Source organism: Hemibagrus wyckioides, linkage group LG06 (assembly GCF_019097595.1).
Source record: "Hemibagrus wyckioides isolate EC202008001 linkage group LG06, SWU_Hwy_1.0, whole genome shotgun sequence".
NCBI lineage: Eukaryota > Metazoa > Chordata > Actinopteri > Siluriformes > Bagridae > Hemibagrus > Hemibagrus wyckioides.
The window spans coordinates 10,559,573-10,576,034 of record NC_080715.1 but is presented as its reverse complement, the minus strand read 5'-3'; the positions used below and the strand labels follow the sequence as shown (position 1 = coordinate 10,576,034).

The following is a 16,462-nucleotide window of genomic DNA, read 5'->3' as shown; positions in this document are numbered from 1 at the left end:
ACGTCATATTGAACCCTATGGATTAGGAATGGGATGTCACTTAAGTTCATATGCGAGTCAAGGCAGGTGAGCGAATACTTTTGGCAATATAGTGTATATTGATTGTATCCCTACTTTTAAACATTTCATTTAAAGACATTCTTCTTAATCTGAAACGACCAGCACTTTAAGCAAGAGCGCCAATATTGTAGCACTCACAGTGAACAGCAGAGCTGGAAATTGATAATAAATCCTTATGGTCTCTGATCACTTGTTAAAAATGATCATTCCAGGTGCACATTTATACTACAGGTGCATAAATAGCTCTAAGTCTCAAGCGTGTGATGTCTCAGTGTTTAAATTCGGCTCCATAAGCCCTGTAAGCCATTTCGCTCTTGTCCAACCAACTTTCATCACACACACAGCTGCCATGTGGTAAATGAGTCACTTCACACTTTGGAGTGCACGTCCCCCGCAGTCACCCAGGGTGCTTGCTCATTGTGGTTGAGCTCAATTCAGCAGCTGAAGTTAGCAATGGAGGCCAGACAATGGAGGCCTCTCCCTACAGTTATCACATACTGTTGTTCTTATTGGATCTCTAACTGGGTCTGATTATGCCAGTAGGTTTATTAACAGCTTATCAAAGCCAAATGTGTACATTTTGGTTAAAGCAGAGGAAGGGAGGGAGGGGAATCTAGCTCATAGCCCAGTGACATGTTTATTTTTGACCTAAATTGATTGGACCAATGGTGGCAGGTTGTTTTTGATGAGAAAATGCTATTGGACTGGACTGCCTACTGGTCATCAGTTTGTTTATCTCTAGATCCTTACAGATTCTATGTAGAATGTCAGATTTTGCCAATAATTCAAGGTGTTTATCTTCACTTTTCAGTAAATATCAGTAACCATTATCAGCAATCTGATAACGGGAGAATTCTGTCTACATGAGTCTACATGAGACAGTCAATAATTGGATTTCTTTCTAATTACATGACAGATGCATGCTCCAGACTCAGCAACCCACCAACTAACCCTGGAATGGTTAGATTTATAATTGAACACTTCTGACACAATTCTTTAAATATTAATGGTGAACATGAGTTTAAGGGTTTATTTATGGTGGCAAATTTCATATAAGGCTTTTTAAGGCATTTGGGGTAGCTCTTCACTTATCTGGTTATTATTTGTACAGTCTGTAGATGTCAGAGATATCAGATTAATGATATACATTCAGTTATAAACCTGATTATTAGGTCTTTCTTTCTTTCTTTCTTTCTTTCTTTCTTTCTTTCTTTCTTTCTTTCTTTCTTTCTTTTAAATCTGATCTGATAATCCAATTTTAAAATACACAGATATTTTTTTCTTCTGATTCAAAGACACTGAAATAATCTCGTAACAATTTTCAAAATCTGATTAATGAGACTGTAATAATATTAGGCATTTTCATACAATTAGTGTTTCTGTAAGCGTAGAAAGACTAATGTTGCTACATCTTCAGGTAACACGGATGACTGGGTTGAAAAAAGCTCCAGTCATTATCAACACCATCAAATGTGAAATCAAGATGCTATTAATGTTCAATTTTGCAAAGCTGGAAAATAACAGTGGTGTCTTTGCTATTCCCGTCTCTTCACCTCACCCTTTCTCCACCTGTCTGCCTCCGTCTGCAGACTAAAGATCCAATTATCTCTCCTTTTCACCCACCCCCGATTCCCTCCTCTGCTCTCCTCTTTCCATCACACCCTCTTTCCCACTGATTTCCATTAGCCCCGAGAGCCGAGGAAAAAGGGCGCGTGTCACGTTTGCACGTCTCACCTGCGAAATATCGTGGTGACACGTTCTCAAGAAAAGATGAAAGTGTGGGGAAAAAAATCCTGCCTTTCAGTTTTGGCTGAAGATAAAGTGTCTTGGTTCTCTCTCTATCTTTGTTGTATTTGTTTCCTGACTTGTAGTGTGGCACGGACACAGTTTTCCCCGTCTGTGTAATATTGATCTAACACTAGAGCAAAGCGAAGAGTGCCTTCATGGATGCTTTGATAACAGAACAAAAGAATGACTGATAATGCATTGATGCTGCACAAGGCCAAGTTACAACTGGGAAATCAAGTATTTGATGAGTAAAATAAGGTTCGACGGCTATTAAAACGAGCACTTTCTTAGTAAAATGAATGATTTCCTCTAAATAATGCAGTGTCCATTCTAGTTGGTTGATTCAAATAAAATGAAAAATGGATAAAAACAAAGAAAAAAAAGAAAAACAAAACTAAACAATCAGCACCATAAGGGATAATGTTCAAGCAATTTTACATTATTACTCTTCGACCTGTAATAACCTACACGCTGATTGGCCATATGTTACTCCCTTTCTGTGATGGTCCTTAAAAATTAAAAGCCTTATAAATATCTGATGCTTATATCATTTGTAATTTATTCTTAAATAATAATAATAAGAATGACTAAATTCTGGCTAAATTCTTCAATTAAACATGAATTACTACTGAATTTTCTCCTTGCTGCTAGAAACCTCCATAACACAAGGCACGCATGCTTTTGAGTAACAAGGAAATCCTTTTATGGTTGATTGAACAGGGCAGATCCATAAAAAGCTACAAGCTGTCATTATCCCACTGTCCATCATACAAAAGAAAAACAACAAATTGCATTTTCATTGAAGTGCGATCATGAACGTGCTGTCAGTTTGTTTACAGATGAAGGGTGGGGCTCATCAGTCACTATCTTATTGTGGTGTATCCCCATAAAGGGAACTAAAACTAGGGCAGAGCTTAGACACTACACACACACACACCGAATGACAAACATGGCACATATGGGTTAAGCTGTGACACCAAAACACTTCGAAGTCAAGCAAACAGAGAGGAAGTTTAAAGGAACAGGCATGCAGGACTGACCTGGAAGCGTTTCTTGGACCAGATTTTCTTCATTGTCTGGAGTAATCCTGGTCTTCTGTTGCGTTTGGGGGAGTCCTGGGTTTCTGAGACTTGGGGATTCACGGTTAGACCTGGTGCTGACCCGATCGCATCAATAAACGCATTACCAGGATCCAGTGTCGATCTGAGACGAAGTGTCACTTGAGAGAAGATACGAGTTGCTCTCAATGGGCTGGAGCAAATGCCATTTGGTTCTGAGAGAAAAACATTTTGCAAGTGTTTGCTGTTCTTTTCTCAGAACTTGCGTCCTCCTCTAGTTAACACTATAGAACACGAGATCGCACAAAAGACTGGACCATCTTTCAGTTTAGGATGCGAGTCAAACTGCAGAGAAGAAAGAAGATCGGAAAGAAAAGAATAACAACAACAACAATAATAATAATAATAATAAAAAATGTGACAGATGGCTTTGCCTGCCCTCCTCTAAAGCTCCTGAGAGATTTAATGTTCAGGAGTCCCACTCAAGCTGAGTGGCGTCAAAGCTGGGACTGAACCATCAACACTGAGCACGGCGACGTGCAGTATAATCAACACAGGAGAGCCTGCTCAGACAATAGCAGCACCAGAGAGAGAGAGAGAGAGAGAGAGAGAGAGAGAGAGAGTGATGGGGGGAGGGAGAGATAGCGTACGTGCAATCCTACCCTGCTTTACAGAGAAAGAGAGAGAGATAAACAGAGAGAGGGAGAGAATGAGTCAGCCCTAAAGAGAGCGTCATGGAGAGATGCAGACTGGCAAAGCATTTCGTTCTTCTGTCTTCATTATTCTTCTTTATACCCCTCCCATCTCTCCCCTGCTTCCTCCTCAATTGTGTATCCAAGCGAGGCTGTATGTGTGTGTGTGTGTGTGTGTGAGAGAGAGAGAGAGAGAGAGAGAAAGCCTCCGCACCCACAGCCCGCGTTATATGCTTAGGATCAGTGCCCATGATGTCCCAGCAGCCTCTAGGCAATAATCATGTTTTGTTTAAATAGCAATCTGCAGTGGCAATTTTTACCAATGCGTCAGGTTTAACATATTTTCCTTCTCTTCTCTGTTATAAGCCCACAGAAAACACTGATTGTTCCACTGAAGGAAACCTTTAAACGTTCTATACAGAACCCTGCAACTGATTGTTACTGACTACTAGAAAGAATCCCATATAGAACCCTCTCACGAAGTTTTCGCCTTAACGATCCAAATACCCTTAAAGGATTCGTTTTCCTCCATGGGTATTCATCCGAGATAATTTGACAGCAGCTAGAATAAATGAAACACATATTTAACTAAATATTGCAGAATATCGATCATAAAATCACAATTATTTAATGCTTGTTGTTTTATTTTGTTATAACCAAACAAACTGGAGATGAATTCTGAGTTTTGAGCTTTTGGTATTTGGTAAATGGTTTAAAGAATATTAGAGAGCTCAATCTGAGCAAAAAAAATGGGCAAGGGGGAAATGATGTCATGGGTCACTAGTGAACCAATTTTTGCATTAAATGGATAAGGGCCGAATTTGGGTATAAAACTAATTTAGACTATGCAAACTGTCAATAAACATTAGTTATTAGTATTTAATATTTAATTATACTTTTAATTATTTTTTCCCCCATTTTTTAAAATAAATAAAATACGAAAACAAATCTTGCAGAGCAGACTGAAAACAAGTTACATCTAAAACTCTTTTTTTTTTTTTTTTTTTTATCTTGTATGCGTGGGTTCTTATGTGGAACTACAGCTCAGTGTTTCTCCATTAGAGAAAGCTCCAAGCAGAACTTCTGCAGGACGCAAAGAAGCATTAATTTCCCAAATCCTTGAGGAACACTTATTTCTACAAATCTTAGAAAAAAAAAAAAGTACTACTAGAATCTAGAAATCTAAAGGCACTCTGGAGAATCTGTATACAACCTTACCAGTGAGTGTTTCCCAGTCGGAGAGAGTTCAGAGTAGAATGCCTTGAGGAAGCAAATAACTAAGCAACTATCCAAAGAAGCCTTGAGCAAATGTAGAGTTTTGTTCCATTTAAAATCAGAAATGAGATGCAAAAAAAAAAATTGGAAAGGTTTATTTGAAGAACATCAATATGTAACTCCTCTAAAGCTTGATCCTCCTTACTCCCACTCCTACTCCAACTCGCGCTCATGCTATATTTCCTTTATCTTCTTCCTCTATGAACTTCCCACTAGTGTTACATCCAGCTTCAGCTCACGATCCCTACTTTACTCCATGCTAGCAGATCGGCTGGAGCCCTTTCTCTCAGCAGCTTGTACTTCCTCTTGTATTTGTAGTCACAGCTCAGATGATCAAAGTCATGTGAAATGAAATAGTAAAAGCTAGTTTGAGATTAATTTGCTAAACTGATTTTTATTTTCTTCAAACTATTGGGTAAGTAAGACAGATGATACCGTGACAAAATAATTTTTAGCCATATCAGAATTAGAATTTTGATGAAAATGTCTTTCAGGACACTAAAATCAAACTACACAAAACTATACTGACAAAAAATTACTGCCAAAAAACGTAAAATTATTAAGACTATTCCTAGACATATTTTAGATTAAATTAAATTTAATTTAATGAATCAATTAAATTAAATCGTATACTTTGTTATGCTATTGGCAGTTTATTTTGCTTCTAATGACTGCTTAAAATTTCTAGATTTTAAAATCTAGAAATTCAATTTTAATGATTAAAATTAGCAAAATAGTCAGCCAACAGGCAAAGGAATAGGAATAGAAAAACATCTTTGAAATAGGTTCGATAATATTTTATTTGTTTTTTTTTTCAAATCTTTAAGTAGAAAATCCTGAACCATTTAGACTATATTCATATCATCGATATTTTAGCTTGCTGTCTTTCTTTGCAGTGTAGATTTTAATTTTAAGTTAAAAAAAAAACCAACAGAATAATTTTATGCCATTATTCACTGCATTTTTATTTCTTACATTTTTATTTCCTACATTATATTATACTGATCTTCCACATATGCAGACTATAATTTATCATTTATAATTACTTTAATTTACCTAAATCAATAATAATAAACTAATATTAAAGAATACACACTGCAAAAAAAAACAGCAAGTAAAAATTATTTTTATTTATTCATATTATTTTTATTACTAATTTCAAGCTTGAACGAGACTTGAACTAATAATAAATATTTAGCATTGATTTCTCAAAAGAAGATAAATTATGTGGCAAAAAACAAAGAAGAAGGTTATAATAAGAAAGAAATGAGTAACAAAACCATCACAAAATATGTTTATTAATCTTATATTTTGGTTTGCTCTAATCGTATAACAGGAAATACTAAATACATGTAAGGAGATTTAAGATATTTGTATTTGCTAAGATGTAAGTTTTTGCAGCGTAAGAAGCGTGTATGTCAACAACTTGTTATATATTTTAAATACATTGGATTATTATATCCCATTTCCCAAGTATCATGTACTTATTGATCAGTCTTTAGGCAGCGAAAACAATCCAGACCACTGATATTATTAGATATTGTGTACCGAGCAAAGAAAACGAATACTTAAAAAAAAATAAATAAATAAAAATCAATGTGTCTAAATGAATAAGGCAAGAAACAATATCCATGTTTTTCATCATGGTCAGAGATCTGCTCAGGAGGTTTGTGTGTAACAGAGAGGGCACACTGGTTTTGTCGGTAAAGTCCTTCAGCAACACTGCTTCCATAGTGTTTAATTATGCCCTGGATATACACCATGCTCAGTTTTCCAGCACACACCTGCTGCCTGCTTGAGTGCATCTACGTTCTGCACAGACAATCCACAGGAGAAAATTACAAGAGAGAAGAGAGTGTGAACACATGAGCGGAATGAATAATGAGAGCATGCAGTGGAGTTTAAATCTGATACTAGCTTTTCGGCCCAAATTGGGTTTTTCCTGCCAAAACAACATGAAACGCTTTTCCTTTTGGTCCTCCTCCTGTAAACGTTTGTTTCAGCTTTGGCACGCTAAAGTACTATACGGTATACATCCAGAATGAGCATGAGCTACGTACATTATAGTGTCCATTATCAGCCATATTCAGGTCTCAGTCTCTTTGAATTGTCTTGAGCAAGTTGACACAAAATTACATTCAGGATCAATTTTCTTATCTTATGTCATCTTATCTAAGGTCAGTAATCACTTTATCCTAGCCAAGGTGGGGACTTCTTGGGACAATTTAAAGTTTTTGTAAGTTAAGACAAAATCAGAGAACAAAAGACCCGCTTGGTGAGCATGCACAACTCCACACAGACTGTAAGTGGAGCTCAGATACTGGAGCTGTGAGGCATCAACACTACACACTGTGCCACCATATGGTTATGTTTTTGCTTAACAAATTCAAGAAACTCAAACTGTTATTGCACGTCTTCGTTTTTCACTAAACTTCGTATTGTGATTCTCAAGGCATCTATGTCTAACATATGGAATACTTCTTGATGACTCTTAATGACGCTGTAAATGTACATCTCTGTTTGGGCATGTTATGTGCTTATCTGTCAGTCTAAATGTGGCTCAGCTCCATCTTCCTGGCTGTCAAATATTTTGAGAACATGGAGGAAACCCAAATGGATTACCAGGAAAGGTAATCTTTAAACACCCCCTGAAAAATATCTGCTCTGCTGTACACACAATACTGAATTGCACTATTCTATTCGGAAAATATACCATGAAAAAAAAATAAAGTCTACCTATGTATAATTTATGTTTTTCTGACTAATGAGCAAAACTAAACCCCAGACAGACCAAAAAGGACATCTAGACCAAGAGGACATCTAGTCACCTGCTGCACCTTTGCTTTTATCTTTTTAAACAGCTCTTTATCCTTTCCACAACCCGATTCTTGTTTTCTATCCCAAAACACAGAAGCCACACAAAACCAAGGTCTCCATATGCCATAGTCAGAACTCAATCCACACATCATTGAGCAGCTAACAGCCCAGCTCTGTTACAGGATCAGCAGATACATATTTTATATCTGGCAGTGGAAGACAGAGAAGCCTTTTTACTTAATAATGTGTTGCCACTGCAATCAACTTCTCAGTAACACAGGAATCTAATGTACATTTACACTGTACAGAATAGCATTAATTGTTGTTCCTGTGATTTTTTTTCTCCTCACCATTTTAAAACCTGCAATTACCATTTTTTTTTCTTCTTACAGAAGCAGAGCAGCATGTACAGAAAATTCCCTGAGAAAAACTTTTTCTTTTCGAGTCAAAAGTAGTACATTTTGTATATTTCTAGTGGTATACTCATCACAGCAAGCTGCAAAAAAATCATATATTCAAATAAAATCTGACATCTTGACAGTGAATCTATTAGGGTTGGGGAATACTTTATATCAGGAAGACTCTTCTATAGCATACTACACAAAAACACACTTAATAGCAGATATGCAGCTGTATTTGTGATTTAGGAAATACGTGTTTCCAGTTTCTCAACTGGTTACTTTCATTCAAACCGAAATGCACAAAACGTCTGCCATTTGCCTTTTGGTAATTTGTACTTTTATTGGACGATGTGTTCTTTCCTCTTTCTATTCTTAGTTTGCTCTGAAGGCATCTTTCTACGCAGAAAATATAATCCACCTGGTTAATGATAATTAAACCTGTAACTATCTTATCGCTGCTGTTGACGTCTTACAGATGTGCCAGCAACGTAGGCTGAAAAATATCTACCTAAACAGAGACCAAACCTAGGGGGTGGTTAGTTCACTTTGTGTGATCATCTCATCTGTATGAACCCACTTGTTTACATTTTAGCAAATGTTTGGCGCTATTCTATCTATTTTGTCCTGTACTGTTTTGTGTTGTTTTGTATTGTCTCTTTTGCACTGTTTGCACACGTTTATGTAGCTAGGACACAACTACTTTCTGTCCTTAGCTCTTGTTGTTTTGTTTTGTAGCTATATGTTGTTATGTTGTTTTATGTAGCACCAAGGTCCTGGAGAAATGTTGTCTCATTTCAAATATGTACTGCGTCAGCTATATATGGTTGAAATGACAATAAAAGCTTCTTGACTTGACTTGACTTGACTCGTGATTCAACACAACTGTCATTGATAAGCTGCATAACTCTACAGTCTTGGCTAGAAAGAAATCAGCCTCAGCCTTGCTTCTTAATACTATTCTGTATAATTTGTGACCATGATCCTGGATAATGCTGTTAGCACAAAGAAAATCAAAATCATCCACCTCTAATCATTTGTTGCATGAAATACTATACTATGATGCGGATGGAAACTGAAATCTTGTACGTCCCGCTAAACCATTTACACCAGTTGCCCTTCGCTTGAAAGAATGTGACCACTGCTGAGATGTCTTATTACATTCCTAGCAAGTCAGGGGATTGAAAACCTCAGTTCTGAACACAGCTTTTTTTTCGGTCCAGCTCCAAACATAGCAAAACTGAGTAGTCCAGGTCTGAGGAACAGTGATTACTGAGCTCAGGAGGATTGGAAAGCAGTGTTGGAAACAAAAATGTGAAGTGACTAGGGGGCAAACAGCACTCTTATACTGCCGAAACACCACCCTGCTGACCCAAAGACCTCTATCTTTCATTCATTCCTCTATTCCCTGACCCTTTCTATCACTCAGAGGGAGAGAGAGAGAGAGAGGGGAATCGATAATTTTTTGGAGCTTTCCTCCTGACCGATATTGATTTGGCCCAGGTGCAATCACAGCTTTGAGCTCTAGCTGAACAAGTGCCAGGCAGCCGGGGATGACACGTTTATGTGGCTTACACCTGTCACATATTTGCACTCGGGAGACAGAGAAAGAATGCTAAAACACTTGATCTGGGTCACTTCATCCAAGCCTATTGCTTTCGTTCTACTGCGTGGGAGAAGATTAACAATCGCTGTCATTGTGAGTGAAGTGCTGATAAGCTGATGCATGTACCACTGACTCATCTACATTTGTAGTTTTTACATAACTTGCTTTGCTGTATGAATTCAGAATAGTCAAAATAGCTTCGGATAAGAAGTTAAAGAAGTAAGAAAGACACCCACATAAGTATAGAGCATAACAACAACAACAACAACAAAAAAAACCCCTAAAATACATTTACAGGCTTCACCTTATTAGCATGGTGGTGCTGTGGTAGAAATGTGGAAAAACAAACTGCTGTGGAAATTGGTCATGGCAAACAAACACTCTTAGAGAAATTACTAAGAGCTAACTACCTCCAGCTTTATGAGTCCACTGATGAAATCGTAGACAGAATGAGAGAGGAAAAGAAAAAGAGCCGCAATGTGGCTGCCTCTGAGACCAGACTGTTTGGAGGCTGACTCATTTCTCAAATTCTGGATGCATTTTCTGAGTAAACCAACCAAATAAACCCTCCACTGGCAGCCTGGGATCAGTGACAGAAAGATGGTATGATTAACTGCTGAAGTTATTGTATCGGAGTCATGGCTTCTAGTCAAGTGGTGAGGAAGTGGCGCCCCAAATCTGACACACACTGGTGCTCTCAGACTCGATGGCTTCACATAGAGGCACCTCAGGGAGTCATCCAGTCAAATGCATGTGGTGCTAAAAGCATAGACTAATCACCAAAAGAGCTCCATTTAACAAAAAAAACATACAAAATTATGCTTCTGACACTTTAGTGCTGAGTGCAGCTGTATGTTTTGTATGGGAATGCTACTTTGTGTGTGTGTGTGTGTGTGTGTGTGTGTGTGACTATACATGGTGACTCAGTGTTTTGGTGTATGTGCGAGCACAAATGGGTTAGCAGGACTAATCCATCCCTCTGTTTCAAATAAAAAATACAGGCTGATTTTTAAAAATTGTTCTTGGTTTTTATTTATTTATTTATTTATTTATTTATTTATTTATTTATTTATTTATTTATTTATTGCTTACACGTTGTCTTAAAAATGATTAATTTTTTAAATTATTTTTTGGAACCAATAGAACAAACATCAACAGTCATAAATAAAGATCCACAGAAAGGTGGAAAGAAATAAGGCTGGGGCTGATTTTTTTCTAGCCCAGACTGTAGACTTATCACTGACAGCCATATCAAGTGATTACACTCCCTAGATTCCTTGTGCACTGGGGTAAATAATAACTCCTGCTTCACTGACACACCTGTAAAAGTGTTAGAGAGTGCAACAAACACCAACAAGGTCTGTCCAATAAAATGTCTTTGCATGAAAAACTAAGTAAACAATAAGTAAATTAATCAAAAGTAAATAAACAAAGTAGACATTGGCCAATCGATACTAATTACACAAAGGGAAGACAAAGTGGTGTACAAAAAATAAATAAATAAAAAATCACAGACTTTAAACTCTTGAAAATGAACAATCGTGAGTTGTGTTCTGTTTTTTTTTTTTATATAGCGGATTCCCCTGTGTATCTGTAATAGTTTTATGACTATTATTGGACATAATTCATCTAATTAGTGGCACATTTTTCTTACATAGTAGATTTTTAAAACCCTTACTGTGTAAGCATTACATTAGCATAGAAATAGCAATGCTCTGTGGGTGTCTAAGGGTGTCTAAGATGGTGTGAGTGGCTAGTGGGTCAATATGCAAACGTGCAGATATATACACTTATACTACACACACTTTGTACTGCAAATACAACTCAGAACAGACAGAAAAATTTCCACACACAGCCATATGGCTAAATTTAGAACAAAGTTTATTACTATCTGTATTGAATTTGATTCCCCTTTTCAACATTTCTTTTTCAACAGAGGGCTTCCTGAGTCACTGCAAAGATTCACTTCCTAGCAAGCTAAAATATCTTAAATATACCTTAAATATCTAGTATTTCCTATAATGAGATAAACATAACCTAAATATAAGATTGTTAAACCGATTTGTTAAAATAACAATTTCAAGCTTGATACCTTTTTGTTCTGTTTTAAATCATTTATTTGTAAAATTATCCAGGCAATAGAATAAGAAGAATGTAAAGCATAAAATATGTAAAATGACTCCAAATAGGTTTAATAATAATACGTTTCTTGGTTATATATATATATATATATATATTCAAGATATTTCCTCTTGGTAAGATGTCAGTTTTTACACTACTGAAAAATGAAAATTATAATAATAATAATAATAATAATAGAAAAAGACAGAAAGAAAAAATGATCAATTTAGACCCGTAATTAAGAAGATGGAAAATATCCAGCTGGCAAAGATGGTCTACCAGCTTGTCCAGCTTGGCCTGTGTTTTGGCAGAAGATAGCTGGATTTTTTTTTTTTTTTCCAGCAGGGAAAATGGACATGGATTCATCCAGTGTAAGGACAGTTCTGCATTTTGGATTAGTAGCATCAGTACCTCACTGAACTGCATAATGCAGAAGAGAATTACTGGTAAAATGTGAGCTAATCGAATGTAATTCAATAAGATTCGATTTTATTTGTATAGAGCATTTAACAATGGGCATTGTCACAAAGCAGATATTCAGGATATAAATTAGAAAATCAGTCAGCAAAGATCCCATGGGAATCCCTAATCAACAAATTGAAGTAAATACTGGTGAAAGAAAGAAAGAAAGAAAGAAAGAAAGCACACTGAGGGAAATCTGAGTGTGTCAGTAGATGCTGATTCTGATGGGGAAAACACACTTCGGGAAAACCCTGGTCTTTACTGCTGCACTCCCGTTAGCACACGCTCCCTTTCTGCCATACACCCCACACTAATCTCTTTAGCACTAGATATACTCTGACAAGAAAGAAAAACGAGTGCTCCTTAATCATTCCTTACAGTAAGAGAGGCTGGGGAGCTAATGGTGTAAGAGCACAGGCAGCATTGAAGTGACCAGCAAGGAAAGCTATCCTTAATAGATCAGAGATCTCTCTGTGTGTGTGAGAAGGCAAGGATGGTTTCATTCTGTTGAACACAACCAAGGCTAACTATTTGAAGATTTTCTTTATGGTTTTTGGTTTGTTATAATGGTTGTAATCATTAGTAATATCAGTGTGAGCTTATAATTTTTGGAAATACTATTTTGTTTGGTTTAAAAAGCCTGTTCACTGAATAAAAGCGGGTTCAGTTCTGTTAGTGGTTAAGATAAAATGCTACAGATGACGATGCAATGACAACACATCGGTGATTTTGCATAAATTGTATTTACATGGTAAATTCAGTAACTAATCAGAGTAAAACTAAATATGTACACTGACCAGGCATAACATTATGACCACCCTGACTGGTCTGCGGCTCCCATACGCAACAAACTGTGATGCAACGTGTATTCTGACACCTTTCTGTCAGAACCAGCATTAACTTCTTCAGCAATTTGAGCAACAGTAGCTCATCTTTTGGATCGGATCACACGGGCCTTCACTCCCCACATGCATCAATGAGCCTTGGCCGGCCATGACCCTGTTGCCGGTTCACCACTGTTCCTTCCTTGGACCACTTTTGGTAGATACTGACCACTGCAGACCGGGAACACCCCACAAGAGCTGCAGTTTTGGATATGCTCTAATCCAGTCGTCTAGCCATCACAATCTGGCCCTTCGTCAAACTCGCACAAATCCTTACGCTTGTTCATTTTTCCTGCTTCTAACACATCAACTTTGAGGATGTTCACTTGCTGCCTAATATCTCCCACCCACTAACAGGTGCCATGATGAGGAGATCATCAGTCTTATTCACTTCACCTCTCACTGCTCATAATGTTATGCCTGATCGGTGTATTTATCTTTTACAAAATATATCTACATGTTCACTCTCTACATTTTATCATCCTGTATAACATTACTTTTTAAACTTTAGTACACTTTTTAGTCCACTTTGGACCACCACATTACCTGACCAACTTTGATAAAGGCATCAGATGCACTATCCAAACACATGCATGTGGGTGGTCTGGCTATGTTATCTATTATTTTAAAATTGCTGTATTCAATCTTTAGTGTCTTGCTTTATTACCAAATCGACCTCCTCCTATTTTATATCCTGCAAGTTCATCTAGATGAACTGTAACTCAGAGGCAATGGAAAAAAAAGTGTAGGGCTAGGGTCAGGACTTTCTTTTGCTTCTTTTTTTTTTTCTTTTTGCTGTTCCTTAGCCAACATAATATCTCATGATTGAATTGTTATTAGCACTTAACCACTACCTTCCCTCCAAAAATGCTACACCAGGAAAAATTCAGTGTGACTGCTGGTTAAATGGGTTTTCACAGTGTAAAAGCTGTTAAGGTTAAACATTTAACCTTTACCTGATTATATCTGATGGGTTTTATTACCATCACGGCTGTGGTTTAATGCTGATCCAATAGACCGAATGGACCTCTGATAGTGTGCACTTTAGTGAACATAATGTTCACAAAGAAACATAGAAACTCTGAGATATAATATTTTCATATAATATCCTGGATGTAGAACTGAACTGGGAGTGAATATCTTCTTGGAAATCATTGACTCCATTACACCCTGCTGTATTACTTTATAGTAATAAACCATTAGGCAAAATCCCATTAGAAAGGGAAACAGGAAAACACCCCACAACCTTACTCTCTTGCCAAAGGCAAGATTTTTCTATATATACACACACCAAAAAAAACCCACCTAATTAAAACATGTTTTTAATTGAAAATCCCCTGTTTAATACTTGAGCTATGGCTTCTTTGGTTTTCTTTAATTCCACAAACAAGCAGTAATCGGACGTCAACATCAGCAACAAGAAAATCCAACCAGGCAGAGAATAAAAAACATTTAAAAACAACAGAGTGTATGTCAGTGTATAAGGTGGCTGATTCTCGGAAAAGACTGTTGTGATTGATACTCAATAACAAGCAGGTCCTCCATTTTTATTTATTTATTTAAATAAAATAAAATAAAATAAAATAAAATAAAATAAAATAAAATAAAATAAAATAAAATAAAATAAAATAAAATTTATTTTTTTGGACAGAAAATTCTGGGTGTGTTCTGGCTCACATGGCCATTTCTGTAAATCTTGGAAGTGAAAGGAACCAATCCCAGGAGCAAATGCATGTATCTGACATCCCACAGCCCATCAACTTCAGCCTTTCCACTGGGTGCATTTTGTTCCCACTTATTCTGTCCATTGCTTTAACTGAAACCCCCACAACCTCCCCCAAAAACTTCCTGCCGAACAGTGTAATTTTCAGGCTTTTATCCTATCACTGTATCATGAAGTGTAAACTGCAGGTATCATCACCTCTACCTACTTAATTCAACACAAAACTATTTCTGATGGTGTTAAGAATCAAGCATCTCTTAGCAAACACTCTTTTTTAACATTCAGATGTCCTTTTCCCTCCACCTGTCACACCCCTGAGCTTTCCCCCCTCCTCATACTCCATTTTCTGTCCTCTCTTCCTTTCCTTTTTTTCCTCTTGATGCACTTCAATTGCTCTCTCACACACATCTTTCATCATCTATACAGCACTCTGTGCCATTTCTCAACTACTTAAAAGTCATCTTCTCCTTTAATCTCCTTTGTTTCCCATCACAAAGACACGCACCTAGCCATGCTGCCAGAGCCCTGCTATCATAGAGGGGACAGTTCTGGATAGCGTTGGGCCAACAGCCACAGATACCGCTTTTGAAGGACACTATCTCCCTTATCTAAATAACAACACAAAGCTCCTGGGAACTAAAACTGACTTAGTTCACAGACTTAACTTTTAGGGCATTCATGAGAATCTAATTAATGCAGTGAAGATCTCCAGGATCACCTGAACACTAGAGGATACAATCATTTATACTTCGTGAGTTGTTACTTGACTATCATGCTGCTATTACAGACTCACACCCAACTTTTCACACCCTAGTGTGTAACCGACGTTATGAACTAAGAGCTGTTGACAAAAGTGTGCTTCTGTTCTTGTCAGTCGGCATGTGCTGGCATTTCCCTGACTTTTTCAGCAGCCTTGATGTGAAATATGATGACTGAGAAGCGCATGGGCTTGGCTGGGACTCTGTGACGCCTTAATGCAGTGAAAGTGAGCTTTTAAAAGCCTCCTTCTGTGCTGAGAGAGCAGCTAGCCACAACTCGACGCTCTCAACAGCACGCTGTGTCAGTTCCTTGGCATGCCAGATGACAAAATAGGGTAGTGATAATGAAACTTAGCAGAGGGATTGCAGCCATTTTGAAGGCTGGTTCAAAAACTGTTTTGGTTCAATAGCACTGAGTCATTTGTGTTTCTAGCCATGTGTGCTTCCTCTGCCTTATTAAGTGCCAAGAAAACAGACATTAGGTGTACTTTAACGTCATTTTTCTTTGTTTTACTCTAGAAGTTCTTCCTGCAGTTTGCTTAGATGTGGTGCTTTGACCTCTCTCTGTAGTTTTGCATGTCTGCTTGTATATTCTGACACTGCACTGGACCACAATTTCAATGTTTTATATTCTGTTTCCAATCCAAGATTTGGAGTTTTGCTGTTGAATCCCATCCGCCTCAAAGTTTGGCTGGTTTAGGATGCTTTTCTGAGCACCACAGCTGTAAAGAGCGATTCTTTGAGTTACTACAGGCTTCCTTTCCCTTTAAAACAGCTCTGCTTATTCTCTCAGCAACAAAACATTTCTGCTTATAGAACC

At 37.3% G+C, this 16,462-nt stretch overlaps 1 protein-coding gene across 9 annotated transcripts in view; it reads right to left on the bottom strand.

The window, feature by feature from the left end:
- The window catches only part of spegb (striated muscle enriched protein kinase b), a 91,350-nt gene that overhangs the window by 56,242 nt on the left and 18,646 nt on the right, over positions 1-16,462 (bottom strand). For 3 of the 9 annotated variants that reach the window (XM_058391728.1, XM_058391727.1, XM_058391723.1), the window contains exon 1: positions 2,889-3,729. The exons of 3 other annotated variants lie outside the window; for them this stretch is intronic. Coding sequence is in view for 4 of the 6 variants with exons in the window: in XM_058391723.1 (XP_058247706.1) it covers positions 2,889-2,921 (33 nt within the window). In the remaining 2 variants the exon portion in view is untranslated. Of the gene's footprint in view, positions 1-2,888; positions 3,731-16,462 lie in introns of those variants that run through there. 3 more of the 9 variants (XM_058391721.1, XM_058391725.1, XM_058391722.1) reach the window with 2 other exon arrangements.